The sequence below is a fragment of the Syngnathus leptorhynchus genome, chromosome 5, assembly GCF_054491065.1.
Source record: "Syngnathus leptorhynchus isolate UIUO chromosome 5, UIUO_Slep, whole genome shotgun sequence".
Lineage (NCBI taxonomy): Eukaryota > Metazoa > Chordata > Actinopteri > Syngnathiformes > Syngnathidae > Syngnathus > Syngnathus leptorhynchus.
In genome coordinates, this window is record NC_141199.1 from 9,485,012 (window position 1) to 9,512,902 (window position 27,891).

General features: G+C 42.7%; 5 protein-coding genes across 6 annotated transcripts; 1 reads left to right on the plus strand and 4 right to left on the minus strand.

The window, feature by feature from the left end:
• Positions 1-206: 206 nt before the first annotated feature.
• Positions 207-743, minus strand: rln3b (relaxin 3b). The gene is made up of 2 exons (XM_085912509.1): positions 569-743; positions 207-487 (listed from the first exon to the last, which is right to left on the minus strand). Exons 1-2 carry the CDS (start codon positions 741-743, stop codon positions 207-209), a joined length of 456 nt encoding a protein of 151 aa, XP_085768635.1.
• Positions 744-2,588: 1,845 nt separating this feature from the next.
• On the plus strand, positions 2,589-10,565 carry rfx1b (regulatory factor X, 1b (influences HLA class II expression)). Of its 2 annotated transcripts, none has more exons than XM_085912036.1 (18): positions 2,589-2,687; positions 3,763-4,135; positions 5,935-6,032; positions 6,099-6,191; positions 6,844-6,920; positions 6,994-7,270; positions 7,349-7,530; positions 7,607-7,726; positions 7,804-7,925; positions 8,055-8,173; positions 8,295-8,398; positions 8,477-8,628; positions 8,707-8,804; positions 8,942-9,091; positions 9,166-9,377; positions 9,447-9,600; positions 9,677-9,722; positions 9,796-10,565. In XM_085912036.1, exons 2-18 carry the CDS (start codon positions 3,790-3,792, stop codon positions 9,969-9,971), a joined length of 2,526 nt encoding a protein of 841 aa, XP_085768162.1. In that variant the 5' UTR covers positions 2,589-2,687; positions 3,763-3,789; the 3' UTR covers positions 9,972-10,565. The 2 variants fall into 2 exon arrangements, with proteins under 2 accessions (XP_085768162.1, XP_085768163.1); XM_085912037.1 differs by having other exon boundaries at positions 6,102-6,191.
• Positions 10,566-11,444: 879 nt separating this feature from the next.
• On the minus strand, positions 11,445-17,599 carry dcaf15 (DDB1 and CUL4 associated factor 15). The gene is made up of 13 exons (XM_085912038.1): positions 17,395-17,599; positions 16,531-16,628; positions 16,265-16,403; positions 16,054-16,160; positions 15,835-15,962; positions 15,595-15,756; positions 14,656-15,213; positions 14,232-14,323; positions 13,757-13,879; positions 13,612-13,688; positions 13,431-13,535; positions 12,698-12,813; positions 11,445-12,567 (listed from the first exon to the last, which is right to left on the minus strand). The coding sequence occupies exons 1-13, from the start codon at positions 17,488-17,490 to the stop codon at positions 12,512-12,514; spliced, it is 1,857 nt and encodes a 618-aa protein (XP_085768164.1). The 5' UTR covers positions 17,491-17,599; the 3' UTR covers positions 11,445-12,511.
• A 430-nt stretch (positions 17,600-18,029) lies between these two features.
• Positions 18,030-20,263, minus strand: LOC147056773 (uncharacterized). The gene is made up of 3 exons (XM_085912522.1): positions 19,883-20,263; positions 19,496-19,675; positions 18,030-19,087 (listed from the first exon to the last, which is right to left on the minus strand). The coding sequence occupies exons 1-3, from the start codon at positions 20,159-20,161 to the stop codon at positions 18,839-18,841; spliced, it is 708 nt and encodes a 235-aa protein (XP_085768648.1). The 5' UTR covers positions 20,162-20,263; the 3' UTR covers positions 18,030-18,838.
• Positions 20,264-20,707: 444 nt separating this feature from the next.
• Positions 20,708-27,751, minus strand: khsrp (KH-type splicing regulatory protein). Its single transcript, XM_085912676.1, has 18 exons — positions 27,454-27,751; positions 26,384-26,486; positions 26,249-26,302; positions 26,127-26,163; positions 25,978-26,042; positions 25,809-25,880; positions 25,658-25,715; positions 24,921-25,068; positions 24,666-24,764; positions 24,481-24,576; positions 24,135-24,237; positions 23,852-23,976; positions 23,096-23,386; positions 22,895-23,004; positions 22,702-22,790; positions 21,887-22,087; positions 21,570-21,760; positions 20,708-21,469 (listed from the first exon to the last, which is right to left on the minus strand). The coding sequence occupies exons 1-18, from the start codon at positions 27,541-27,543 to the stop codon at positions 21,461-21,463; spliced, it is 1,941 nt and encodes a 646-aa protein (XP_085768802.1). The 5' UTR covers positions 27,544-27,751; the 3' UTR covers positions 20,708-21,460.
• Between the last annotated feature and the right edge of the window lie 140 nt (positions 27,752-27,891).

Sequence of the window (27,891 nt, forward strand, 5' to 3'; positions counted from 1 at the left end):
ATTTTCCAGTGGATGTCATGACTCAATTTAAAAGAGGAAGTGTTTTTTTTGTGTTTTTTTTTATCAATGACATGACTTTATTGAACAAGTACACAAAATTAGTCAAGCACACCTTTGTCTGAAAAAACATACAGTCAGACAATTTGTGATCTTGATGTAAAAATAATAATAAAATAAGGTAAGATGCATGGGAGAGGCAACAATGTTTAGCACAAGGAGCTGATTTCACTCTTGCTGCAGCCCCACTTGCAACAGGCATTGGACAGTCCCACCACGACATCCCGTCCTTTCCTATCTGCACTTCGAAGAGCCTCCAGGACTTCGTCCGAGATTGGTGAGCGAGCAGAGCGTCTGAATTCAGCATCCACAGGTGACGCATCAAATGACGGATCCTTCCATACATTAGATTGCGCAAGATCTTGCTCATTGGCCATTTGAGGGAGAGGATTCGCATTCCATCTGTCAAAAGCCTCGTCTCCAGTAAGAGCTGATGGGAAGACAAATTATGAATTCTATTAGAATGAATATTTTTATGAATGATTGAGTTCACTTCACAGGCAAGTCTTACCTGCGTCTCCAATGCTTCTCCTCCAGCGAGAGCCCCCGCAGGTAAAAATGACAGCGCGTATGAACTCTCTTCCACACAGCTTCATTCCATAAAAAGAGGAATGGGCTTCATTTGGCCGCACCTTGTCTACCAAAGCGACCAAGAGACACAGGGTCAAGAGTGCCGCCTTCCACATGATCCTCCAAAATCTGCTGTAGCTGTCTCACTGTGCTGAAAAGATTTCTGCAAACTCAAGTAGTGCAACTAGTTTGGTTTGTGTTTCATTTTGGACATCTTATATAGGTCTCAGTTGCTCAAAGAAGCACTTCCGGTCTTCGTCATATCCAGAGATAAGAGCTGAGACCTTTAGGGCCAACAATGCACATCTAGTAAGTCGTGATTATATGGCCAATGATGCCACAAGTGACTCCAACAGAGCTCTCGGCAATCTAATCACCTGTGACCTTTTACTTGCCCTTTCTGCCCTCACTGGTAATTTTTGTTGTGCTTTGTGTGACACACGGCAATATCTCAGTCATGGCATCTTCTCAACCAGAAGCTGAAAAGATTTCACTGTTTCCATGTACCTCATCAATTTAGACTGCACAATATCGCTGGGAAATCTTGTTTGGTTGTGGCCTTGTGTACACACATGAATGCTCATTCACATGTTCTGCAATGGAGGATGGCTTAAGGAAGTACAAAAATCTTGTTTGGTTGGGCCCTTGTGTACACACATGAATGCTCATTTACATGTTCTGCAATGTAGGATGGCGTGATAAAATACAATCCTGCACAAAGTCTGATCAATATGATTGTTTCAACTTCCATTTTATTGGAATCAGAACACATATTTGGGTCTCTGGGGCGCATGCGCATCCACAAAGTGTTATACAACATAGTAATGGCTTTGTGAGCTGCCTTTTGAGAAAATGTGTTTACGTGCAAGCAGTTCTGAATTTTTGCTAATTGTGATGTCAAAACTTGGACGATTCAGAAAATACCTTTCATTGACTTGACGAGTGAAAGGCTTTCATTGTCTCTCGTGCGCTTAGGATCTCAAACTAGCTTTTTTAGGATGACTCAACAATATCCCTTTAAGCCACTAGTCACCATGGTTACAAAAGCCACTTCCCTCACAAGGGCAGAGTGAGCAGTGGTTCAGTTGCATGAGAAAACCAAGTAATTTCAACTGAGTGTTAAAAATGAATGGGAAGTGTGCTTTTATTATTCCCCCCTTGTTTATCTTGATCAAAGCATGCCGGAGATGGCTCGATGGATGGATGGCTGGATGGCTGGATGGCTGGATGGATGGCTGGCTGGCTGGCTGGCTGGCTGGCTGGATGGACGGACAGATGGATGGATAGATAGTCATTGAAAAGAATTGGAAGGTTTTATATCAGGCCAGTTAAACCTTGAAAACGATATCACAAACCAAAACAGCAGACGGATTATGATTTCAATGTGTCTGAGATTTGATGCAACTATAGCAAGCTGAGAGGAGAATTTATAGAGAAAGTCTTATTCAATCAATGTACTTAGATTTACCTGTCAATACATTTTCTTACCTCAAAATCTAATGTTGTGTCACAAATTGTGCTATCTTCGAAGATGTGCTACCTGGAAATACAAGATGATCTGTTAATCTCTTGTCTCATCTTCATCATTTGAATTCAAATCTAAATGTCTATTTCAATATTTTTTTCTGGGAGGGAAATTTTCACACAAGCCTGAGGCACCAGGAAAACCTGAAAACTTTACAATTTATAACCCTGATCTTGAACCATAAAGTCGTATTTTCAGTTGGAAAAACAGCCCAAAGGCACGAACGCTACTTATCTGGAAAACTTTTATTACACAACCGAGGGATTCACTCAAGACGCCAACTGGTCCTCACTGAAACGAGAAGTGGTCATGAGACGCTTGGTCCCTGTCAGAGTGACAGACAGCGGCCATTGTCCACTGAGAGAAGAGTATTGTTAATGACGTAGCCATGACCTATTAAATGGTCCAATCAACATTTAGTAATAGGCGGGGCTTAGGCAAGAGGCTAGCAACAGTTGCCCCGGTGAAGGCAAGGCGCCATAGTCACGGTAGTCCTGGCGACGAGAACCAAGCAACGGGAGTCAACAACCCGAATGTAAGGAAAAAACTTAGCACTAAAAGGACAATACCGGGGAAAAAACAGAGGTGATCTCCTCAAAATGAGATTTCAATGTTATTTTATGCTCTCTAAAGTTGCATGGCTGTTTTCGTTGGTGTATTCGTCTGTGTTTGTGGAAAGTGCTCGAACATGTCGCTGATGAAAGTGGTTGCGAGATTTTTTTTTTTTCTTTTCATTTTGTGCATGTGCCTGCGGTTGTTATGGCGATGTCAGATCTCTGATCAGAGCACAAGATGGCGGTTGTGTTGTAACGCTTGTGACTCCCCGACTTTTTTTTCCACGCCTATTGTATTCATCTTTCGTGGAGTGTCACATTTAACTGCGTGTGGTGTTTATGTCATGGTCGAAGAATTACAAGCACGCTAGCAATAGCTTGGTTGCTCAAGCGCACATCAAGCTGACTTAAGTGACGAGCTGTTAGCTGGAGAAGCTATCACTCTCGCTAACTCAACACACCTTCATGCGAGTGAAGCTTAGGTTACCCCCCCGCACATATTTACTATCAACTTTCTTGGATCGCATTTTTTAAATATGCGTATTGGGGATTTATGTGTTATTTACTTTGAATCCTTTTGGGAAAAGTTTTTTGGTGTGACATTGAACTCACTTCTCTGACACGATGTGCTCGCTGATCACCTACGCGTCGTGTTTACCGTGTGGGTGCACACCGGAGTGGTTTATCTTAGGTTTGGATAGTCTAAAGTCCCGAATGGCTGGGTCCAATAATTGTGCATGTGAATTCCGTCTCAGCTACAGAGGCGATAAGGTCATAGTTCATATGAATAGCCCTTGCTTGCTTTATTACAATTGAAAACAGTTTGTTGCCTGTGTGCTGTTTATTTTTTATGAGTTGTAGTGGACTGAAGCTGAAAAAAAATATCGCTTGAAATTAAGAGATAAAACCCTATTTTCCTCTTCAAACATGCACACACGCGAACACACACAGACTTAAGATTTGTGTGGCACTGTGTGGCAACAAGATAAGTGGATATGACGTCAAAGACATATTTGGAGGATATTCGCAATTGAGATTGTCTCTTTTAATCAACAGAGGTGGCGCCTCAAAGGATTGGTTGCCATGGCAACTTCTGGCTACTCAGAAGACCTCCAGCCTCAGCAGACCAACACGGTAACCATAGCATCAACTCCGGCTTCCACCACACCCTCTTCCACCAAGACAGCAGCACACTTCCTGGCCGGACTACCACTAACCTCTGGAAGCATTGCATCAGCCAATCAATCAGCCAAAACTGGACAGGATGCACTTTCGTCCCAAGCCCCACCTACCCAGGCTCAGAGCCAGAAGGCGGCTGTTCTAGCAGCTCCCACACAGCACTATATAAGCTCAGAAATCCAGCACACTGTGGCCCAGAAGAGTAATGGTCAGAACACCTCACCCCAATACATCATTGTGACGGTTACAGGTGAGAAACATGTGACAAACTATTGAATACCTAAGCTTGCACAATTATTACGGGGGGGGGGGGGGACATGACATAAGATGTCGGCAGTCAAATTTATCATTCCAAGCAAATCAGTCGAAGCTGTCAATAAGGTTGATGAGATATGATCAGTCCAAGCGCCAAACAAATTGAATACGAAAAGGAAAAAGGCTGAATTGTTATTTTCCTGCCATCGTCTAATCCTTTTAATTTGCGGTCATGATGTTTAGTCAATTCGGTGGTAAGTCATGATTACCATTGTCAGCACACTAAGTAACGTGCGTGTGCGTGAATGAGCGGACCACAACAATATAATGTGATGCATGTGGTTGCTAGGTTACAGTGTGCCAAATGTGAGGGATGGAATGCAGCTTCTTTTTCAGGTTGCTGGAGAGTTAGTGTTATAATAATGTATCTTGAGAAATAGCAGCCATTCCCAATTACGAGCAAAAGAAATCTGTATCCGTGGCAACCTCATTTGGGATAAATACGTGTTTTCTGAATGCGAGGTTCAACTTTATGTTCTCCTGTTCTCCTTGAAGTGACAAATATGAAATGTCCAAGAAAATATTTGGCATGAAATAAATCTGTTCTTAATGAGAAGAGAATAAAAACAGAATGAAGCCTTAGGCTAATTCTTTTTTTGGATGTTTATTTTAGATCCATCTGTTAGTGGATATTTTTGCCTGCCGGTGTCAAGTAACACAGTATACTCTCACCCACTAAGTCACACGCTGGGAAAGGCGGGCGTGGGGCTTGTCTGAAGCCTATTCAATCATCTTGATAAGGGTGCATATTTAATTCAGGTAGAACATAACATGACAGCCAATATGTCGTTTGCACTATTCTGCTTCCATCAATCTGTTTATATTTGTGAAGCAGTTTAAATTGACTAGTATCAACATCCATGCAATTTAAAAGTCTAGCAAAACAAGGGAGTATTAAAAGCATTGTCTTTTTTTTTTAAATGGAAAGTTCTATCGGAAACTAAGGTGAGTAAATTCCCAATCGGCCTGATTTGAAGTTTGTGCTGTTAGGCAATAATCAAACGTGGACTTCACCATTTCTGAGTTCATGATCTGTCTACAGCTGTGCTTTCATTTCAGATGTATTGACAAGTTAGAAGCAGCAGAACAGCCACTCAGTGAGAAGAGTTATAGCAGAGAGAGGGAGAGAGGCAGAGAGAAAGAGAGTCCATTGAGTGATACAAACACTGGCTTCATAGGAAAGGTTTGTTCCATAAGTCACAAGATGCAGCTCAGCTCTGGAGGGGTGTCTCGGCGGGACACCTAAGGGGTAGCATTCAGAACTTTGTTAGTACGAAGTAGTTTGTATTTTGCCTTCAAAATGAGTAAAAGGTTGCTTTGTTCATTTTGGAAAATTACAAGTGTCACATTGCAAACCGGGAAATCCATTAGTCTAAACGGGTTCAAATGAAAAAATAAATGCGTGAGCCTTCCCTCCACATGTTGTCCATCATCCCGTAGCCAACATCCCTAATGCGGCCCATTTTCCTCTCGCATCCAAAATGCATGTTTACAAGATGGAGGGATTGCTCTCCATCTGGGGAGATTAGCTGTCCGAGCCGGTCGTTCTCCACACAAGTTATAAAGCAGAAACGAGGGCATTCTTGTCAGTTTCTCCTCGGCCGGACCCAAAAAAACACACACGGGATGTTCTACACTGGCTTTTGTTACAGTCCGCAAGCCGCATGTCGTGAGTTGCCTTATTTGTACGTGCACGGCTTCTTTGTTGCTCATTCAAGTGTCTTTCTCACTCAGAGGGTTCTGCGCACTCTAATGACAGTCTGTCAGAATCCAGCTCACCTGCCCCGGGTGTGCCTACACGGGTGGTCCAGCCGGTGCAGACCACCACTCAGGTATTTTACTCTGCCGATGAATGACTTGGATGACAATTTAATGATGACGTTGAATGTATTTACCAGCAGAGGTCAGTGTTGCAGACGGTGCCACAAGCTGGCAAGAGGGTTCAGTCAGGACACGTCAATAATCTGCAGTCTGCGCACATCAACCAAGAGGTAAAGACACAAAAAACATCTCATGAAAATGATTCAATCGCCATCATTGTCCAGTGGAACCACCAAAGTGACGCTGTTTGCTTATTTCAAAACAATTTCCCCTCAGGAAATAATGGAGGATTTGTTCTGGGCTTATGTGTCTCATGACATTACTTTAGAGGTGACTACACTAACCAGATTGCCACTGCTAAGTATCTTGTTAAATGGAGATACTTGAACGGAACCTAGTTCTGGAGTTTCAGAAGCAGTCCTCCAAGCCCCAACGTGATTTGGGAAGTACGCGAACATTCCCAGTAGAGTGGCAGGATGTGTGTTGGGAGCAGGCCTACTCCTGTTGTTTCCGTAGTTTCCTGTTCATGTGAAAGCAGTTGGGCCTCTTTGGGAACTTTGTCAGTACAAAGTCAGAGAGACGCATTGTAAAAAAAAAAAAAAAAATGAGCGGGCCGCTCTGTTCCAAAAAAAAAAGGTGTGCCATCCTGTTGCATGATTGCCATAACAACCAAATCGTACTCAGCTCATAAATATTGAAGAAATAAATTTCAATAACCGGATACTGTTTAAAGCTAAGTATATTGGAGCAAACTTTTTGTCCATCCATATTCTGATTTGTTGCTCTACTACAAAGCTCCTCGTTCCTTGTTTTCCTTTCAAGGTGGAGCAGGTGTACTCGGGCCAGGTGCAGTACGTGGACGGAGGAGGCACCGACAATGCTTTCACCACCTCCTCTATGTGAGTGACAATAACGTTGACATCTTTCAGCCATCCACTTACAATTCTTCCTCCAATTATTCCCTCCCTCCAGCCGTCCAGGCGGCTACTCTTTTTCCGACTCCCCCCTCTACTCTCAGACCCCTCCCGCCTCCTCCTCCAACTTCTACGAGGCCACGTCCAGCTCGGAGTCCGACATCAGCGGCTCGGTGACCTCACAGACTCTCTCCTCCTCTGTCGCGGCAGCGGCTGCTACGAGCGGGGGCACCTCTGCGACTGGCTCCGGTTATGTCATTCAGGGGGCTTATTTGTTAGGAGGAGGTGGAGGTCAGAGTTACTCCAGCCCAAATTCACGTGCCCCTCCGGCCACTGTGAGTACTCCAGCTTAATGTGAGTGAATGGGCGAATGAATAGTTGACCCCCCCCCCCACCGTGGCTGTGCTCTTCAGGTGCAGTGGCTATGTGACAATTACGAAGGTGCAGAGGGGGTGAGTCTACCTCGCTGCACCCTCTACTACCACTACCTGCTACACTGCCAGGAGCAGAAGCTGGAACCGGTCAACGCCGCCTCCTTTGGCAAACTCATCAGGTCCGTCTTCATGGGGCTCCGCACTCGAAGGCTCGGCACGAGGTACGTACAGCCGCCCTCGTTGTCGTCATTCGCCGGCGCAACCGCCTCCTTGTAAGTTTCGGCACGCTCGTTTCAGGGGGAACTCAAAGTACCACTACTATGGACTCAGGATCAAATCTGGCTCCCCTCTGCTCAGACTGATGGACGAACAGCAGCACATGGCAATGAGGCAACAGCCGTTCTCACAGAAAAGCAGGTAACACCCGTGGGCTTACATACAAAGAGGCTCCCCCCTCGTTGTCCTTCTGACCTGGGTGCGTTCCGTCCAAAAAGGGTAAAGGCGGTTCAGAAAGCAGAGGGGATCGCCAATGGGACCTCAGGGGGGGCATCCCAGCAGCAGGCAGGAGTGGTTTGTGATATTTCGGCCCAGGTGCAGCAGTACCAGCAGTTCCTGGGTGAGGAACTTGCACATTTAGTCGAACGTGTACAATGATGTGCGCCCAGCCCGACCCCAAAAAAAGTTCAAGCGGAAGAGAAGATGCAGTAGCGGTGACGAAAGTGTGTCTGTCCTCCATCTTGTGTAGAAGCATCACGTCCGTTGCCTGATTTCATTGAGATGAACGTGCAAGAGCGCAGCCTGCCTGACGGGATCCTGCCTGAACACCTCAAGGCCTTTCAGACGCTCTACAGGGAACACTGTGAGGTAGGCAACAGAGAGGTCAAAAGGTCACTTTGGTTTTGGTCATGTTAGAATTTCGGCAATTCTTCTACTCTGCCGTCCTCCTTCATCTTGTTTTTTTTGTTTTTTTCTTTCTTGGCAACAGGCCGTTTTAGACGTGATGGTGAACCTTCAGTTCACTCTTGTGGAGACACTTTGGAAGTCCTTCTGGAGGTTCAGCCAAAGCAGCGAACCAGAAACTCTCAATCTGTGAGTGCCAAAAGTCAATCAAACACTTGAACCCACCATTACCTCCGCTGCTCCAATAGCAACCTCGTGCTCTTCCAGTCACCACGAGTCGGAGAAACGTCTGCCGAAATCATGCCTGGTGCTGCTCTGCAAGTTTGAGCCTGTACTCCACTGGACGAGAGCTTGTGACAACCTGCTCTATCAGACGCTGGTGGAGATCCTCATCCCCGATGTGCTCCGACCCATCCCCAGTAAGGATGCGACGGGATGACAAAGTGAGAGCAACCTGTTGATTTTTTTTTCAACACATTTCACACCTTTGTCCTCAGGTGCCTTAACTCAGGCCATCCGTAATTTTGCTAAGAGTCTGGAGAGCTGGCTGTCCGGCGCCATGATGAACATCCCAGAAGAGATGGTCCGCATTAAGGTTTCTATTCTATTCCTCAGAGGTGCAATCATTATTTGATGGATCAACTACTAATCAATTATCAAATGAATCATTATTTTTGAGAATTGAGAGTAGATGTCTGAGAATGCCATTTTGTGTTTGGTCATCCCCCTCAGGTGGTGTGTGTCGGATCCTTCTCCCAAACGCTGCGTCGCTATACCAGCTTGAACCACCTGGCCCAGGCAGCCCGTGCCGTTCTCCAGAACTCGGCTCAGATCAACCAGATGCTCTCTGACCTCAACCGTGTAGATTTCACCAACGTTCAGGTCTGGCGATGGCGAAGAACACAAGCGTAGCAGGACGTGGGAGAACCGAACCTTGTCTCAAACCCCCTTATCAGGAACAAGCGTCGTGGGTGTGTCAGTGTGAGGATCAAATCGTCCAGCGGCTGGAGCAAGACTTTAAGATGACCCTGCAGCAGCAGAACTCCTTGGAGCAGTGGGCCTCGTGGCTGGACGGCGTTGTCTCTCAGGTGCTCAAACCTTACGAGGCCAACCCCGTCGCCCTGCCCAAGGCCGCCAAAGTCTTTCTGCTCAACTGGTCCTTCTACAGGTGAGCGGGAGCTAGCTCAAATTATAATTTGTAGCCATCTGCTAAAAGTCTTCAAAATGTCTCGCCAAGTTCGATGGTCATTCGGGACCTGACCCTGCGCAGCGCCGCCAGCTTTGGATCCTTTCACCTGATCCGCTTGCTGTACGATGAGTACATGTACTACCTGATCGAGCACAGAGTGGCTCGGGCGAAAGGAGAGACCCCAGTTGCCGTCATGGGAGAAGTAAGCGTTTGAAAATGGGGAAATAACACAACACTTTTCGATACCTCGTCAGATGTTTTGATCTTCTGTGTTGTAGTTTGCCAGCACAGTCAAGAGCCGATCCACTCCGGACCTGGAGAAAGGTAACATCAGCACACTTTTCTTTTTGCAGTCCTTTTGACACCCCCCCCCCCCTCGCCATTTCTTCCCCATCAGATGAGGAAGACGATGACGAGGATGAGGAGAGTGAGGATGAAAGCGCAGATCTCGTCTTGCAGTCCAGCTCTCTGAGCATGCTGGAAGACAAGGAGCTGTTGGAGCCGCCCGCCAAGCAACCCAGGACCACTTTAAGCCTGCACAGTCTGACAGAGACGCACAATACACCGGCTTAGAGGAAAACACACACACACAGAAACTTTGCTTTAACGCCATCAAGTCATCCCATCCTGCACCCTTTGTCATGTGCGCTGGGTGTTGTTTGTCGAGTGTGCGTGCGTATGTTTAAGAAAACAGGAGTGCCCTTTATGCCAATGATGTATTTTTTTTTTTTTTGCTTTTTGTGCTGCCATTTTGTTTTCTCTTTTGTCATGTGTATGATCCCTGTGCCTTCCCAGAACATTCAGTGGTCAGCCCTGCACAAATGCCACATCATGATATTTCCCTGAGTCTCCCTTGTCCTGCCTTAACCACTAACCAGATAATGGAGAGATAATTGTCATGGTGATGTCCAAAATCACTCGTATTGCCCTTTAAGCAATGTCTATGCAGGGGTGTTTTATAATCAGGATTAATGGATTTTATGGGCTCACTAATGGGCAACTGGTTGTGGATGCCATATTTCATTTACTTTCTGTACATCCTTTTTAATTTGGCCAACTATTCGCTGTGCCTTTGAGAGATTGCTAGCCCAATTGAACTTGTATTCAATATTGTGTGTATTGTTGCATATATATATATATATATATATATATATATATATATATATATATATATATATATATATATATATATATGAGGGTTCTGTAGCCTTGTTGTCTTGAACTTTTGTAGCTATTAAAAAATCATGTGAGCCATGTCTGTCGGGATTGCCATTTGTCATCTTTGCTCAGCCTCTCCATTCATTTCCTTCACTACTTCATGCATACAATGCAAAGACAAACCACCATCCAAGATAAAAGGAAACTTGAATAAGCTCGATTCAGAAGCACTCTTATTGACTTCAGTTACCTGTGTACTAAAGGAGCTGTATCATGCTGTTTTAACATTTCCAGTTATTTATAGGGATGTATGATTATATATTGCCCTTTGCACAAGAAATATCTAGTTTCTTATGAAATATATGAGTTATTTTGATGGCAATTTTTCTAACCCGGAAGACTCGTTTTACTCAAACCCCGCCTTCGCTGTGCTCACACATCTGTTGGTAACCTCGAGGTGCCTTCAATAACCGCTCATAAAGTATGACATCTTAAATTTACACAGGAATGATCATTTTAACAGGGCTAAAATCCCCCAAGAAATGATTTCGCATGATATGGCTCCTTTAACATGATGTACCAGCTGCTGTACAGTGATTTGTAGTGTTAAAAGTTGATTTTTCATCCTCTGGTGTCATATATCCTAATTGTATGTTGTTTGACCATAAACTGCCTTAGAAAACATTGTGGTATGCCTACAGAACACTAAGCTCAATCTTTAATGTGATGTTGGACCAGGCCTGGAGATGTGCTGAACTTCACAATCGACCCTTTATATAATCAGGTTATTTTATCAGGATTTCAATTTTTTCTGAGACCACTTAATCAAACAATGTGTGTTTGTTGCCTGGGCAGAAATCTATAGAAAGAAAAAAAATAAATCAAATGGGGTTTCACAAAGTTGTTTTGTTCTTGTTCATATACAGTAATGTGGATTCTCCCTTCAAACTTACGCTGCTGGACCTTCCATCAAGAGGTCCTGTTGATGTCCCTCTTCAAACCTTTGTACAATCTGTGATCTTTGTAGCTTTGTTGTCATTGACTAAACGGTTGTGATTGCATTCTCAAATGTGTGCATATTGTATTTGTTTACTGGAGTGATTCCCAACGCACATTGGTGCGCCGAAAGATGTGCAAAACTGCCTTATCTCAGTTAATATGTTCAAGTTAATAAATTTACCAATGTATCAGCATTCAAATGTATCTATGCAAGTGACAGAGGCATAAAAACAAATTACTCTTACATTCAATGGCAGAATGAATAAATCATGGCTTTGGCTTGGTTCGATTAATTTACAGGCCAGGTCTTCACACTGAGTAAGTCAGTCTGAGTAACTTGAGACAAGATCCATATTTTTGTTTGGTGGTGTCCCTTGAGACTCTTATGCAAAATGAGTAACCCCCCCATCTTCGTATCATGAGAACATCACTCAAATCGGATAAACACAAATCGTATTGTTTGACCCAATCAGCAACATTTCATTTGGGGAAAAACTTCAAAAAATATCAGGATCAACCTGTGAAACATGTATAGGACTTGAAGAAGCAACAACCATGAAACAAATCCTTTTATAGACTCACCCCCAAGATATTTAGAGTAAACATAAAGTTGCTTTGTTCTGTGTAATGAGTAAAACTACAGCCTTGTGAGTCAACAAAAAGGGGGCAGAAATACATCTTCCTTCACAGGTGCACGTCGACATACTCACAATACTCTCAAAAGCAGACAAACACTTAAGTTATACAGTACTTATATACTGTATAAGAAAAGAACTTTATCCAGTCCAGTTCTTGTTTTTTTTTTTTTTTCTGTACTTACAAATGAAACATTATGTAAATACAGATGTCGATCAAAAATAATGTGCAGTTACCGGTATATGACACCGAGTACAGTTTTGATGTGTACGTTATCACAGTGCAGTTGAGTCCCAAGGCCTTTTCATTTGCACCCAGCATCACAGGACAATCCATGTGCATCTCTCGCTATCAGCCAACACCTGAAGAGATGATCCTACATGGGGGAGGAGTAACCATTCATTCAATAGTACTTGGGCCTATTCAACCAATCTTCAAGATGACTATGCCCAAATATGTCTTCACGGAAACAACTGTCATGAAGCAAATCTGCAGCTTCAACTGACCTTTGTGTAGTCCTTCGTTGGTCATGCGATTGATGGAGCGCGAGCTGCTCTCGGGAATGAGACACTTCATCAGCGTGTTCACGCAGGACTTCCTGTATGAACTCCACACACGGCCGCTGACACGCCAGACAAGTGACACGCATTACTGCATGCTTTTATGACAACAGGTACAACAATTAATTGCTTAATTAACAACTAATGTGTTATGAACTATCTCGATGAACTGTTTTAAGACATTCTTTAACTTTAAATAGTCCCAAATCGTTCGAATTCCACCCTCTTAACAGTGAACATTCTCCCGTTTTTGTAGTGAAAGTATTATTTTGTGACAACATGGCATGATAGCTTGGTATTGAAGATGACCTCTCTGGCTTTCTCCTGTTTATTAGCGAACTGTGCGGACTACTGTATAGGTCTCAACTTTCTTTTTTTTTTTTCCCCCATAATTTGCCTGGTCCTGCCACTTCTACTCTGATATGACTTGTAGATTTCAAATCTAGAGCTTGACATACGTAACCAAACGTACTGGCTCTCCTTTTTTGGGTACTCCAAATAACTAAACGGCAGATTGGAATAACTGAAAGGTCATGAGTCTAATCAGGTTGAACAAGTTCTGGTTGGAGTCAAAACGTCTGCATCTAACATTGCAAAGACCTGACTTAACATTGCTGACTCAGCAAAATGAGGTGAAGTGGGCCTATATCATGTAGGATCGCACTGGGTGTTTGCTTACCTGGTCTGACCCTTGACCTCTGTAAGCTCACCGATGCCTACGGTGCAACACACGCCTGTGTTAAGGTCCCAGCTGACCTGCAGGTTTGAATGGTACGTGTTGGGCCTGACAAGAGAAAAAGAGCTTAAGAAAGGAAACTTCAAGCTTGTTCCTCAAAAAGTAAAAAAAAAAACAACAGCACCTGCAATGCTCCGAAGGGGAGAAAGCCAGTAACAACAGTCCGATGCTAATCATGACTGTGTTGGTCTCCGAGCAAACCTGACACACACGCAAAAACATTATCAGGCGCACACTTTCATTCAAAAGTGTCGTGTTTGTTAGTTTACCTCTAATATGACCACATCGTAGTCGCTGAAAGAGCAGAACTGCGGCGCCCAGGCGGCGTCTTTCCTGATCACCTCATTAATTAGATACTCAAAGTCCAGAGTCAGCTGCTCTACACGTACACTCTGTAAAATAACACACAGAACCAATTCACTCAAATGCAGGCATACAATGAGAGATGTCAGAGTGGAATTATCTTGATTCTTTTTTTGTCTTTGCCCAGAGGTCCTTTACGGTGCAAACAAACTATAGCAGTCTATATACCTTGGGCTATTTTTCCCCACCTTGTCTTCTCCTCATTGTCAATTGTGCATTGTTTCTTAGTTACCAGAACAAACAAGCGAGAATGCGAGTGATGTCATTTCAGTGATTGGCAGCCGAGACGGATGTGCCATTGTGATCGTAGGTTTTACCATAAAAGTGCAATGAATGCCGCTTGCAAACCCATGCTTTTGATATTTCCAGTATGTCACAGACCTGTCCATCGTGTGGCTCGCTGACCAGCTGCAGGCTCCGCCCTTTAAGATCGGTGACGGTGAACGGAAGCTGTACTTTATCGTCTTCGTAACCTTGACACGACAAATGAGACGCAAATCAGTAAAGACAAAGAGATTAAGATGTACAGCTTCGCAAGACAACTGAAAACGTTTTCCTAATAACAGCTACTAGTGTGCAAAAACCAGCAAATTCAAGGTCTGAAAGCTAGAATTTTCAAAAATAATGATCCTTTAATCAAACGCAGGGACAATTATGGGATTCAATTGAAATGAGCAGCTCTCTCAGAGTGATAATGAAAAATGGCAGAATAGTAGACAACAACGCCATTAAATTGACTCTCATTCAATTGTGCAAGTGGTCACTGTGGCAGGTGCGCATACACTTTGTTGTTTTTTTTCCCCACCTGTATCTCCTCCTGTATTCTGCTCCAATGAGCCTGGCTTGGAACAGTAGTGCAGACACGAGTAGTTGACATATCCGGGTTCACTAGGGTCAACTTCCTGGGATGCAGTTGGGGTGGGAGGGGAAGAAGCCGATGATGAAGACGGTGCAGGAGACATCATTTGTTCTGATGACTGCGTTAAACTATGGCCGGCTGTCAACACTTGTGGCAAACAAGTCCGTGTTTCTTTCGGAATAGACTTTGGACAATCCTGCTCTTCCTGCTGGCCGTTTACCACCAGCGGCTCTGATGGTTTCTGTGCTCCCTCTTTTTCACCTCCACCCGCTCCGCCTTGGGCTCGTCGGAAGAGGTCGGCTGAGAATTCTCTGGCTCGCATTGCTGCTTGTGTTTGGTTGGGAGAAGGAGGCGCGGGGATGAACCCGTTCTGTGTTGGGTGCCTATCAGGAAATCCCTGAGACAATGAGGAAGTTGAGGCGGTGGGAGAGGAGCATGTGGACGCCTGATGTGACAAAGCTGATCTCTTTGTGTAGAGAATTGGGGATGACGAACCAGCCTTGCCTGAAACAAACAAAGCCAGTAAACTGCAATGTTTTGATAGGTGGGGCATAAAGCAATATATGAGCATAAAGGACAAACGATGCGGGGCTCATTGCGACCACATTTGTCACCATGACAGGCATGTACTGTAAATTAAACGTTAACAGGTAACCTGTCAGTATGAGCCCGACGAAGAATACACATGCAGGCCAACAATTTTTTTTTTTTTTATTCCAAACTTATTTCTTTACTACTGTTGAAATACATGTTGGCGCTGCTTGATGTTGACACTCTTGTAGCGAGCTGCTCACTGTGGCCAACCGTCATCCACTCGAGAAAACTAATTACTGTTCGGCAGTTCAGTCTGGATATACTATGTTTATTAAATAAATAAATGTTTACCTTTGCAGAGAGAGATTCCACAAGCCACTAGAGAGTAGCTGGTATTCAACAGGATGACCTGGTCCTTTTTCAGCTGGAAAGCAGGCTGAAAAGTAGGAAAGGGGTACACCACCTGATACTTGCTGTTGAGCACGTAGCCGTGCTCCAAACACTCGCCGCTTCCTGCACAGACCCACACGACAATCACAAGAGCCGTACAGGCTAAGGAAACTAGGTCAGCGGAGGAGGTGATTTGTTTACCATTGCGTACAGATGTGGTCGAGGGAAGTGTACAACAGTCGGGGCAAGGCTGAGGTGGAGGCATTGAAACAATTGTCATGGAGATGTCTCGGTAGTTCTCGGCACTCATCAAGTTCATCAGGAGAGAGCTGAAAGGTTGCATCGCAGAGACAAACATGATTACAACAGAATTAAGTTGAATTATCGGAAGCAGACGCGTGTGAATAAATACTGTCTTACTTAAAACCGAAGATGACAATTTTAGACTGGTCATTTGGCCACCCACACACAGTGAGATAAAGGTCATTGTAGATTTCTTCACCTGCAAACAGGCGCACATATTGAACCTAGAATGAAAATACATTGAATAAATAAGTGTCAAATGCCTCACTCAATTCTGCAGAATGTTCCAAAAAATTGCTCACCAGTGATAGGACACAATTTGTTTTACCTGTCTGAGTCGACTGTGGAGATTAAACTCCCACCAATAGAGATGGTAGGTATAGAAATAAAACTCATCATCATCTCCCCAGTCCCTGGTGTAGGACAGAACGTAGCGGCCACACTTGGTGAAGCCAAGGAAGATATGCCTGGAATCAAATGGCATATGACTGCATCACCGCAACACCGGCTTGTGTGTGGATCAACACTAGTTTGCTAAAAATAAACATTACAAATGGAAACAAGTTTATGGGGGTAATAACAGGTAACACTTACCCTGCTCTCAAGTATTCCTCACTGACAATGTTCTTTAATGGGACACACACTCGCGGAGGGAGCTTCCTGAAAAGATTCTGGGAGAACTGCCCTGAAAGCTACATAAAAGGAACAATGTTGTCGTATTAAAGTTAGAAGAGAGTTGATCAAATGATATTATTACAAACTTGAGTAGGTATGAGCAAAATGACCCATTTATTCTAAAACGAGCATGAACGGAGTCTCGAATGGACTCCTTATATTTGAGTGCTAATATCAGAGATTTGGGATGTGCAGTAGACTGATGTAATCCAATACTGCTTTTAGGGGGGATGATATCGGGTAAAATGTTAATATAGGAATCTGGAAACCGCAGATTTAAGGATGTCATGGAATTCATTGACATTACGTCAATATAAAGCGCGGAGCAAATCAGTAAATTGGAAACAATTTGTATGTTATCATTATTAGCTTTGTTTGTTTACTTTTGTTGTACACTTCACATGCCTCTACTGTTTGCCCTGACCGCACGTCCTAGTATTTTGTTAATGGTTAAACAAAAGTGCCCTTTTAGGTGTCTCCTGAAAAGTGACTATTTTGGAGGTACAAGGTTTCGTCCTGACGCCAACTATATGCTAGCTAGCAAAAGATCCCAAAGTATTTGTACACGTATTGGGCACTAATACCAGAATGCAAGCCACAAGAGTGTACGGAAAAGGTGCTGGCTGCTAGCTTCGAATGATTCTCTTCCGTTAATTCGCGTTGGTTAGCCAACGAGCTAGGTCGCAGCTACACACGCTCATGAAAACAAGGCGGACCACATCATATTACTCCCAAACCATTGCTACCGTGTCTACACCAAGGTGTAGCAAATAACAATCGTACCTTCCCTCGCACAAGAAGTTTCACGACGTGGTCTTTGTGCTTTCTTTCGGTTCTGTGTTTGACAGCCTTCTTTTCTGATTTCGAGCTGGGCGCCATCTCTAACTGAACTGTTGCTCGTGTTAAGACCCGGACGCGGCTGATTGGTCAGCTGCTGCACGGGACCGACGAGGCCAGTTTTCACCAGTCGGAGTCGGTGTCTTATTTAATAATAATAATAATAATTAATAATAATAATAATAATAATAATAATAATAATAATAATAATAATAATAATAATAAATTTGATTTGTAAAGCGCTTTTCATAAAAGAATCTCAAAGCTTATTAAAACTTTCCTCGATCCTCTGTTTACTTGACACGTTAGCTCCTCTTATTATTACGCCTTGAAGGAGTCAAAGGCAGAAACAACTGTTAGAAATGAGACGTTTCCTTATATTAAGTCATTTTATGGAGACGTCTAATAAAGACGACCTGACGTCATCTGTGCAATAAACAAGTAATTTCGGAATTGCACTTATGTAAAAAGAAAGATGATACATTCATGTGACTGCATTACTTTTAAGCATCAAAGTGATATTTTGATCACTAAATATTCATAGACTTTAGATTAAATATCTAGAATTAGTCAAACATTTTACAGCAAAAATATAAACATGTCTATCTTTATTTACTTCGCTAACTGATCTTGAAAGGTAACAAGACAACAAATTGACTTGCCAGTGGCGTTAGAGACAGGGGAATCATGCCAGAGATCAATTTAATTTTTTTTTCATACGGTTGTTATACTGCTCTACATGAATACATGCCTCGCTATTTTTCTATTCAGAAGTTCTTCTTGAGGTGTGAGCTTACCTTACAAAAATGGAGGAATGTTCATCTTTATCTGTCTTAACATGAGTAAATCTTTCACTGTTTAGTCATGATCAACTAACAGAAGATCACCAAGATGTAAATGCTCTAATATGTCACATTGTTCAAATATTTCTCAGTCACTTATAGCCCGCTGGATCCGTGACAAACACACGAGTGTCATTAGGAGCAACGATTATCAAATACTTAAATGTGTGTTTCCTTGCTGAGAAAAGTTACGATGCATTTTTACAAAGAATTATGTACAGTCCACGGAGCATTGAATATTTCTTAATGCTTTGAAAGATTTAAGAATTTCTTCAAGACAGATGGGAATATTTCTACCCCTTTAACGTGGCAGTACGTGTAGCAAATACTAAACTTACTGAAGACTCTGATGGTTTGAAAAGGAATGACAATGTAGCCATGACATAGTCTAACAAGGGTCATGAAATGTTCCTTGATTGGTTTTTGTCTTTCTCCGTTTTTTTACCTGAACTCCGCTCACTTTTGCCAGTATTGTTCCGGTAAGTAAGGTTATTCACTACTCGGCTGAGGAAGTTGAACAAGGCCAGGAGGTGTAATAATGAAAGTCTTCATTTTTCTCCCTTTACATCATCCAAAGTCAAGAGGGCCTCATCTTCAAGTTGGTGATCACTTGGTGGCACACTAGGAGAGGAAGGCCTGGATCTTGATATGGCTGCTTCATTCTTTAGAATTATGTTTTCAATCTTGGACTTCAACGTGTATTTGTCATATATTGTCTGACAGCCAACATCCACCATCACTTTAGAACATTTGGAGCAGGGTTCCAGAGCTTCTGTTTGAATCCCCACAGAGTTAGTCTGGCACAAAAACAAAAACATGTACATCAATAAGTTTATAGGCCTACAAATCTAAATGAGAAATTGAAATTTAAGTAGGATAGATAAGGAATTAGCTTGAAATCTGTTTTGTTATATCAAGTTTTTTTGTTTTGTGGATGACTTCAGTGGTCTTTGATTTTTGCACTGTACAAACGTTACATTTTTGGATGTTGTATACTGACAGACAGACAGACAGACAGAGCGATAGACAGACAGAGAGACAGACTGACAGACAAAATTAAGGTGATTAAAACCTCTCATACTTCAGCTTTATTATTTGCCAGTGCATTTATTCAAAGATAAAAAAACACGTTTAATATGCTTATTGTAATATACATATATGATAATCAGATTTACACAACATTATACAAAATATATATTACTTACTTTATATCGTTCTGTGTCAGTAGCATCTAGAGGTGAGATCATACTGAGATCCAACAGGATGTTTGCTGCGTCGAGATCGGTTTTGGCTGAGTCCAGCACTTTAATTCTTTTCATCGCAGAATCGCTTGCAAATGGCTTCGGTGTTGGTGCTTTTCTTTTGCGCCTTATAATACGTTCAATCTGCAACCACAAACCAAAACTCCTCAAAAAAACTATTAACCCCTACGGATAACTTTACGTACAATTCACAACATAACACGATTGTTATGTGAGGCTACTTAAAAAAAAAAAGAATGGCAAAAATTAAACATTGAAGCATTTTCCCAGGTCAGGCGCTAAGAATAGGGCCAAGCAAAAAGTAAAGAAAAATGATCGAAATGGGCTTACCTCCTCGGGGCAGGCAGTGGCCGGCAAGGGATCGGGGTTGTCATCTGTAGGACCATGGCCACCAACAAAATGTTTACTACATATGAAGGTGAAAGGCTTCACCTTGCTGGCGTTAAATTGGTCTTTTGGACGTCCGCACAATCTGACCCATCGTTCACATTTCTCCTTCTGAGTTTTTGGCTTCGGAAAACGAATAAAGAATACATCCTTCATATGTGGACGATCGTAGTGTCTGGAGTCGCTTCTGCAAATTCCATAGCAGCAGTGTTTACTCGGCATATTTTTTTTTCCCCTTGAGATAATCGGGCAAAAAAAATATGCAGTACTAGCATGAGCAGTCTGCGAGCGCCTCTTTGTTGACCCCTTTCCGGTTCAGAGTGTGACGTCACGCGGCCTTGCAGTCGAAAACAATTCAAGGTGTGGTAAGAAGCCCCCTTAAAAGTTCTACATTTTAGGTAATTAAATTGTAACCTGGCACGATTTCATTACCCTTGAAATGTATTTACTTTTGCATCCACATGTTAACAACTAGCACAGAGATTCTCAACTGTTGTCATGCTGGGACATGCACCCACCCCCAATCTTATTCACACCCATGCTTAAGGTAAAAAAGGTACATATAACCTTTATGGAACCGTGTTAACCTCTAACCTCTTTTTTTTATATATAAAATACAATTAAACATTTGTTGTTTCACTGTTATACCCAGAAACCTCACAACAATCAAAACTAAAATGTTCTTGATGAATACAAATTTGACACACTCTAATCTAAATAGCACTTGTGAACGCCAAATTCCTTAAGTCATTGGACTTAATCGAAAGATGTTGTAGATCCGAATGTTTTATTTTTAAGTATTTAAAAACAAGCTGTAAAAAAAAAATAAACAAAATACAATGAAGGAGCCTACTGGGGGAAGGGGAATCCTTTTTCGATTAAGTTGTAGCTAATGTTGAAGTAACCGGAGGGAAGACACACCCACACATGGGACACATAATCAGCCAGTATGTGAACTTATGTCATTTTACAGCAAACCTGCACATGTACTCCTGCTAAGTAGCATACAGACATGCACAGTACCCTCCTGGAAAAAAATACAATCAATGAAATTAAAAATAAAAATTGCAGGGTACATGACAACTGCAATTTCAACAGACAACTTTTAAATGTGACTTAAAAAGTACCAGAAGAAACGGAATTTCAAAATAAAAGTGACACTCATCGACCCAAATGTGAGCATTGTAGAGGTTCTGCAGTAAAGATACTCATAATTTATAGTTCATAGTTTTGAAAACAAAGATGTATTAGAAGGTGTGGGTGAAATAAGGAAAACAAAAAAAACTAATTCTATCGAGATCATTAATTAGTGCGTTGTTTCAATGCATGAGCAAAACTTTCTCCCTTATTCCATTTGGGGGGAAAAAAAACAAGTCAGTCAACTACCAAATTTAAAAAATAAGATTTTGAAATAAGTGTAGATGGTTCAATAATGGTCTTGAATTGTTGAAGCAAAAACGGAAATCTCCACCAGCAGAAGTCCCAAGAGCCGACAAAACCATCCACCCACACAAAACTTCATTACTGCGCCTGGAAAGAAAAGTCAAAGACATGCGATTTTGTTGAAAATGAATGTACTATTTTAAGAAGGTACAACAATATTTTTTTTCAGTTCAAACTTTTCTCCCACCTGTTGCCCCTGCTGTGGTGGAGCTCCTTGCCCAGGGGCCTGCCCTCCCTGCCCATAGTAGGCAGCTTGCTGTCTGTAATACTCGGCCCAGGCTGCACTGTAATCCGGCTGGCCACCAGATGCCGCTGCTGCTCCCCCAGCCGGCGCCGCCGCAGTTCCCGGAGCAGCCACTGGCCCTCCTGCAGGCTGGACTGAAAAATGAACAGCACAATGGACATTATTACAATAGATCTTATGGGAAAATATCATTGCCATGCAGATGCTGGTTAAAGAAATTCAATAAGTTTATTTAATCAACATTTTCTGTGCACACTTACCCATGCCCATCTTTTTGTAGTATTCCTCCCAAGCCTTTGTGTAGTCTGGCTGACCGCCAGCTGTCTGTTCACCTTGGTTCTGGTCCCCTGCTGCTCCAGGATCTGCTGGGTTCTGTGTTGGCATAGCGCCCCCTGGCTGCTGACCGTAGTACTGTGCATAGTAGGCCGCCCAGGCTGCATTTGGGTCTGCCGCTGCCTTATCTAATGGTAGATTGCAAAGAATAACATCAGGCATTTCTTTTTATCGCTAAAACAGGTCCCCCAACTCTTTATTTATATATAAATAAAACATTACACTTTTGCACCAGACCAGTTTCCTCAAACTTCCTCAACTCACCATTACACCAAACTTAGTAGGAGCCCTTTGCTTGTGACTCGTTAAGGAGCCTCAGCAATGCTGTTAGTGACCAAGTATGATGATTTCAGCGTCATTTCTTGATTTTGTTGGCCATCAGTAATTGATTCAGTCATTCTTTAATTATGCTCTTTTCTTTGAAAAAAACAAAACAAAAAAAACAATGTAATCGCGACACATTAGGCAGAGTGAGTTTGGCGAAAGCGTATTTTTAGTAAGACATCTGAAATAGATGTATATTTTTGTTGTGTTCGAAACTTCAGGCTCTCAGTTCATAATTTGGCCAGTTTTCCCTTTTTCAAAGAGGGCCTACACACTAGCTTGTGAGTTTCATTATTTTTCCCCATATCACAAGGGATTTGACACAGGACAGTCAGATACACCAATTTTATGTTCAGTTGTTGGGGGGCACCCGACTTGGCCAACACAAGTATTGATGACGAGAATGTTGATTACTCACTGGGATCTTGTGGCCCTGGGGTCTGCCACTGCTGGTAGCTGTCCCCCCAATTCTGAGCACAGTACTGGGGACCGCCTGGTGCACCTCCACTGTAAAGACCAGGGCAATAAAACAATAAATGGTTTTAGTTCACCAAGTAGTCTAGTCCGGGGCGAAAGGTTAAAGCAATTGCAACATTTAAGGATTTACATACTGCGGTCCACCACCAGGAGGTCCAGCATTATATGGGTTGGGGCTGTAGGGGTTCATGGAACCACCAGGGCCTCCTGGACCAGGACCACCACCCACAGGACATAACGGGGCCTGGATAACCAAGACATGTTTCCTTTATCAGTACATCCCTTCAATGTGAGCCCATCTAATCATTGGAATACCAAGCAACACTTGAATGTACCTCAATCTTTTCTTCTATAAGTTGCTTTGCATAGTCTATCTGTTGTGGGGAACCTCTGATTGTGAACAGTTTGAAATTGGGGTCTCCATCTGGTAGCGGCTGACGTAACATCTCTACAAATGCACCGGTTTGTTGATTAATGGCTTTGACGTTTTCCCCTCCTCTGCCAATCACGAGTCCACATTTGTGAGCAGGAACGGAGAAGGTCATCTCTCCCCCTGGAGGACCCCAGCTTCCCTGGCCTCTACCCCGCCCCCGTCCTCCTGGTGGCATCCCTGCACCAGGGGGGCCCTGTGGGGAAAAAAAGAAAAATATCTCTCGATTCAAACTACCTACACCAGAAAAAATGCCCAGATTGCACTTGACGGACCTATTAATTATGAACAGTAATTTATTAAGGGTTTAGATAAAAAAAATTGGCCTTTGCCAAAATGTATTTTCGCCGAAACTATCAAGATAGTATCGAGTCTGTTTGGAAGCTTCAGAAAAGTGGGCAATTGTTTGCGCTGCAACAGGAGTATTTTGTGAATGTTTACACTCCATAAAATGTCTGAACCAGCGTGAGAAACAAAACCTGGTACATGTTTATTTATTTATTACGTTTTAAATACATTTTGCAATAACCCTCCCCCAACACATAATTATGGGGTGTTGTGTGTAGAATTTTGAGAGGAAAAATAATTATTTCCATTACAGGATAAACATCTGTATTTTTTTTAAATATTTTGAAGTTATTTCAGCCTCATATATACTCACCCCCTGGCCGCCGTCATCTCTGGTACGGATACTCTGTATCAGGTCTGTGATGATGGAGGCGGCATGTTGACACTGATCAGGAGGACCCGTAATGTGCGCCATTTTTTCAGGGCCGGTGCCATCATCTAAAAGGTCAGCATATGACATTTATCAATTGATGGGTGTGTATCTAAAGCGCCAACAACAGCAGGAAAGGTGGGGGGGAGGTGGGGGCAAGGAAAAGGCCTTCAAGTATAGGATCCAGCAAAACCTGCGAGATTAGCACGTTTCCACAAGAACATACCTGGTTTAAACTGTATCTTCACACCAGCATCACTTTGGATCTTCTTAATCATCTCCCCACTTCTTCCAATTATAACCCCCACTGCATGGCGAGGGACACCTATCTGTAAAAATCCCAGAAATGTGGCTGAAATGACTCAGTATTGTATTCTTGCACATTTCAAGATCAATTGAAGCCTTTTTTGCTTCAGTTGATGTGCAGTAGTTAATTATTCAAACACACTCTACTACTTATTCAAAATGAACAGGAATAAGTGTGCTGCATCTAACAAGCTAAATGTATTTGTCGTGAGAGAATCTGTCACTTGCAAGCATTTTATGCAAATTTCAAGCCCAAGCAAACTTACATCAATGCCACTACCCCCTACTCTTGAGCCATATTCATTCCTGTCACCAAAACCTTCCCGTTCTCGTAGAATCTCGTTAACCATCTCCTTAGCTTGCTGCAAAACAACAGAAAACCAAATGAATGGCCGCAAAAAGCAGAGAAACTAAAAACATGTTTCGATGATCTCGTAGGACTTTCAAGTACCTGCACTTTGAATGGGTCTCCAATGATGCGCAGTGGTTTATCTACATTCGGAGGCTGGGAACCATCTTGAATAAGGATCATTTTAACTCCGGCTCGTTCCTTCAAAATTGCAAAAGAATGTTACGGGAAGCACAGAGTGACATCAATCTATCCATCAATTTTCTTCTGCTGAGCCGACCGAAGTTGGGTAGGGGCGGCAGCTTTAGCAGGGAAGCCCAGACTTGGGTTTAGTGCTTTCTGACTCATTTGACAAACCTGTAGCTGCTTGATAGTTTCTCCTCCTTTGCCTATAATAAGCCCAGCCTTGCCCGCAGGGATGACCATCTCCTGCATGGAACCCGTCTGCCCGTTGGGCGAATCATGTCCCCTTGAGATGATTTCATCTATGAGTGCCTTTGCTCTCCTGAAACAAATAAAAAGTGCAATTATGAATTGAATTGTTTGAAAACACGACTACATTGGGCAAAGCGTGTGCAGTCGTCAAAATATTCAGTTGAGGATTACGCAGCGAAAACGACTTACAGGAAGCAAACCAAAGCTGCAGCGCCAGACAACAAGCACGGCGATCCCCTCGTGTTTTCATTGTCCACAATTAGTAACTAATTTCTAAGTTGTGTCAATTATATTTATTAAACATAAAAAATATACCAACTTTAGGACTATAATTTGCGCTTTCTTTCATAGTTGGGTTGGTCCTGTAACCTATACTTAGGTGCAACTCACACACATACAAAAAATTGTGTTTCAACTTTTAAATTGACACATCTTGTGATTGCATCTATAATTGGTTCATTTAAACTCGCTGATCGGCCCCATAAATCCTGCTCGTGTAAACCCCTTTTGCAGAGTTTAAATTGTGTAATCACGCTTCTCCTTACTTCTTTCACCAGTGCTGAATGTTAATCTGATTCAACAGCACAAGTGAAAACGGCTCACATCTTAAACTATCAGAGTTGATTAGAATGGCTTGACAATGGGGGCGTGGGGCTTACTTTATGGCATCAGGTGAACCTGTCAAAGAAACACTTCTTTCCGAAAGACCAGCACTGTCTGAAATAACATAGAAAAATGTGGAAAAACACAAATAAACACAAAGAGCAGAGAAGACTAGAAAGTTATCAATTTAGTTCTTGTGAAACTCACCGTGTGCAATCTGAACCTTGCAGCCAGATTCCCGTTGTATTTTGTTGATGTGTTCACCTCCTCTGCCGATGACTAAAGGACAGTAGACAATTGCACTTCTAAGTTGAACATTTGTACAACACGCAGTTGTATTGTTCATATAAGACTTAAGAGGTATGGATGCACTTACCGAGACCAACCATAGAATCAGGCACTCTGCACTCCTCTGTCATTGTCATCATGCCGGGCCTGACACTGGAAGCAATTATACAAGAAATTAGATAGGCTACATGACTCATTAGAACAGTGCACAAAAAAATAGCAAAACTACATTCATACCTCTGTTGAGCCAGGGCAGCCAGTTGAGCTCCAATGGCTGCAAGAAAGAGATAAACATTTGAGTGGCTGGAAAGTGAGAGGATCCAGCAGTTGTGATAAATCAAAGTGCACAGTCAACATACACAATGACGAATCTCTTTCATTCTGTGATGCTACCTTCTTGGCATCTGGTTCATCTAAATAGAAGGAAATGGTAAGCCTCTAACATAATAGCAGTTTCAGACAAAAAAAAAAGACATTTGGAGAAAATTGGCAACCTGCTTCTTCAAGGGATCGTTTCTGTGCGGCGAATGGAAAACCCTCAGCTCCTCCATTGTTGCTTGCCATGTGACCACTCTCACCACTGATTTTAGCTGCAATCTAGGAAATTGAGAAGTCTTACTTCAACATTCAAGAGGAATATATATATAAAAACATAAACAAGTACAATCTGCATTAAGTTGAATTCTTACTACTGCCTGATATTTGGGGCACATGCAATGCAAATGTTGCATTTATTTAAAAATGCAAAAGTAGGGTTTAAGAGATGGCTGGACTTAATTCAATTTAATTCTGTTGTTTGGGAAATTCTAAGGACACTGAATTGATCGGAAAAAGGCTGTTCAGGTTCATGTACAGAAGCAGAACTCTAGCCTATCTAGTCTTGAGAAAAAAAAATGGATGGATAGCTGATATTACAAATTACAGAAACAGTTTATTTGAATTATGCATGGCTTGGTTTTGGGGCATTATCTACCCAAATTATTGTAGACACAAATGTGTGATCGAATTTTCTTCGATTTATATCAGATTTTCTTTGATTAATTCCGTTAATACTTCACTTCAACGAAAAATTAAGAAAAGACTAAATTGTACGATGGTGAACCCGACAAAAAATATCAGTTGCAATGTAGTAAGCATTGCAGTCAGCGGTTATTTATAATTCAACTGTACGAATTCATTGTATAGTCCATTGTCATTCGCAAACAGCAATCTGTTAGCCTCACTTCAATTAGTGCTTTGACTGAACTTTTTTTTTTTTCTACCAAAATGTCCAGGTTGAACGGAAAATCTACGTGGTCAAAATGAAACATAAAGGGACTAAAGCGGGGATGTTACGATTGGAGTTCACAATAGAAATATTCAAAAGCCGACGGTCCAAATTGTGATCTCGACCGGACTCAGGTGGATCAATGCCTTATAGCTGAATTCACTTGCCGGTAGCATATTGCTACAAGCTCGCTAGTCAACTGAAGCTAACGAGACGGATAATCAAGCTAGCTAAGCTACTACCGAGGTAAAATGGCTCGACAGTTGCATTCGTCAGTGTGCGATTATCACGGTTTACCTGTCTGGCTCTTTCCATTGCGTCTGCAAAAGCATCTTTTTTCGCTCCGGCGCCGACGCCATTGGTCGGCAAAGAGCCGAATCCGGACATGGTGATCACAAGGAGAGAAATGACACACGGGGGTAGGCCGTGTGGCTTTGGCCGGGTCGGGCTGCGCAGAAGCGGGAAGGCCAAAGCTTGTGTTGAGCGAAACAAGAACGCCAATGTAAGGGAGATCGCTTACCACGCCGGCAAAGTTCCTTGCTTAAAATAACCAATCAATGTACGCTACCCTAGGCCAACCCCGGTCCGGCCTTTCTCAGCCCCTTTGCTCTCTTTCCAGATCTAATGTTAACTCCTTAAAACGGCGCCACCTCCTGGCCTGGAGTAGAACCAAACAGATCTGCGCCTGCGCGAAGTAAACAGGGCATATCATTTTGCATAAATGCACCAGAAAGT

Coding starts and splice junctions, on each gene's coding strand:
- khsrp (XM_085912676.1), bottom strand. CDS start 27,543: ATGTCCGGATTCGGCTCTTTGCCGACCAATGGCGTCGGCGCCGGAGCG. Junction 22,791..22,894: donor CCTCCTGGTGGTGGACCGCA/GTATGTAAATCC, acceptor TGGTCTTTACAG/TGGAGGTGCACCAGGCGGTC. Junction 22,088..22,701: donor CCCAGGGCCACAAGATCCCA/GTGAGTAATCAA, acceptor ATCTACCATTAG/ATAAGGCAGCGGCAGACCCA.
- LOC147056773 (XM_085912522.1), bottom strand. CDS start 20,161: ATGCCGAGTAAACACTGCTGCTATGGAATTTGCAGAAGCGACTCCAGA. Junction 19,676..19,882: donor CCACTGCCTGCCCCGAGGAG/GTAAGCCCATTT, acceptor TTGTGGTTGCAG/ATTGAACGTATTATAAGGCG. Junction 19,088..19,495: donor CTGACACAGAACGATATAAA/GTAAGTAATATA, acceptor TTTTTGTGCCAG/ACTAACTCTGTGGGGATTCA.
- rfx1b (XM_085912036.1), top strand. CDS start 3,790: ATGGCAACTTCTGGCTACTCAGAAGACCTCCAGCCTCAGCAGACCAAC. Junction 6,033..6,098: donor CGGTGCAGACCACCACTCAG/GTATTTTACTCT, acceptor TGTATTTACCAG/CAGAGGTCAGTGTTGCAGAC. Junction 7,926..8,054: donor GCAGTACCAGCAGTTCCTGG/GTGAGGAACTTG, acceptor CATCTTGTGTAG/AAGCATCACGTCCGTTGCCT.
- rln3b (XM_085912509.1), bottom strand. CDS start 743: ATGTGGAAGGCGGCACTCTTGACCCTGTGTCTCTTGGTCGCTTTGGTA. Junction 488..568: donor GAGAAGCATTGGAGACGCAG/GTAAGACTTGCC, acceptor TCTTCCCATCAG/CTCTTACTGGAGACGAGGCT.
- dcaf15 (XM_085912038.1), bottom strand. CDS start 17,490: ATGGCGCCCAGCTCGAAATCAGAAAAGAAGGCTGTCAAACACAGAACC. Junction 15,963..16,053: donor ATTGTCATCTTCGGTTTTAA/GTAAGACAGTAT, acceptor GCAACCTTTCAG/CTCTCTCCTGATGAACTTGA. Junction 14,324..14,655: donor GAATACAGGAGGAGATACAG/GTGGGGAAAAAA, acceptor TGTCGTGTCAAG/GTTACGAAGACGATAAAGTA.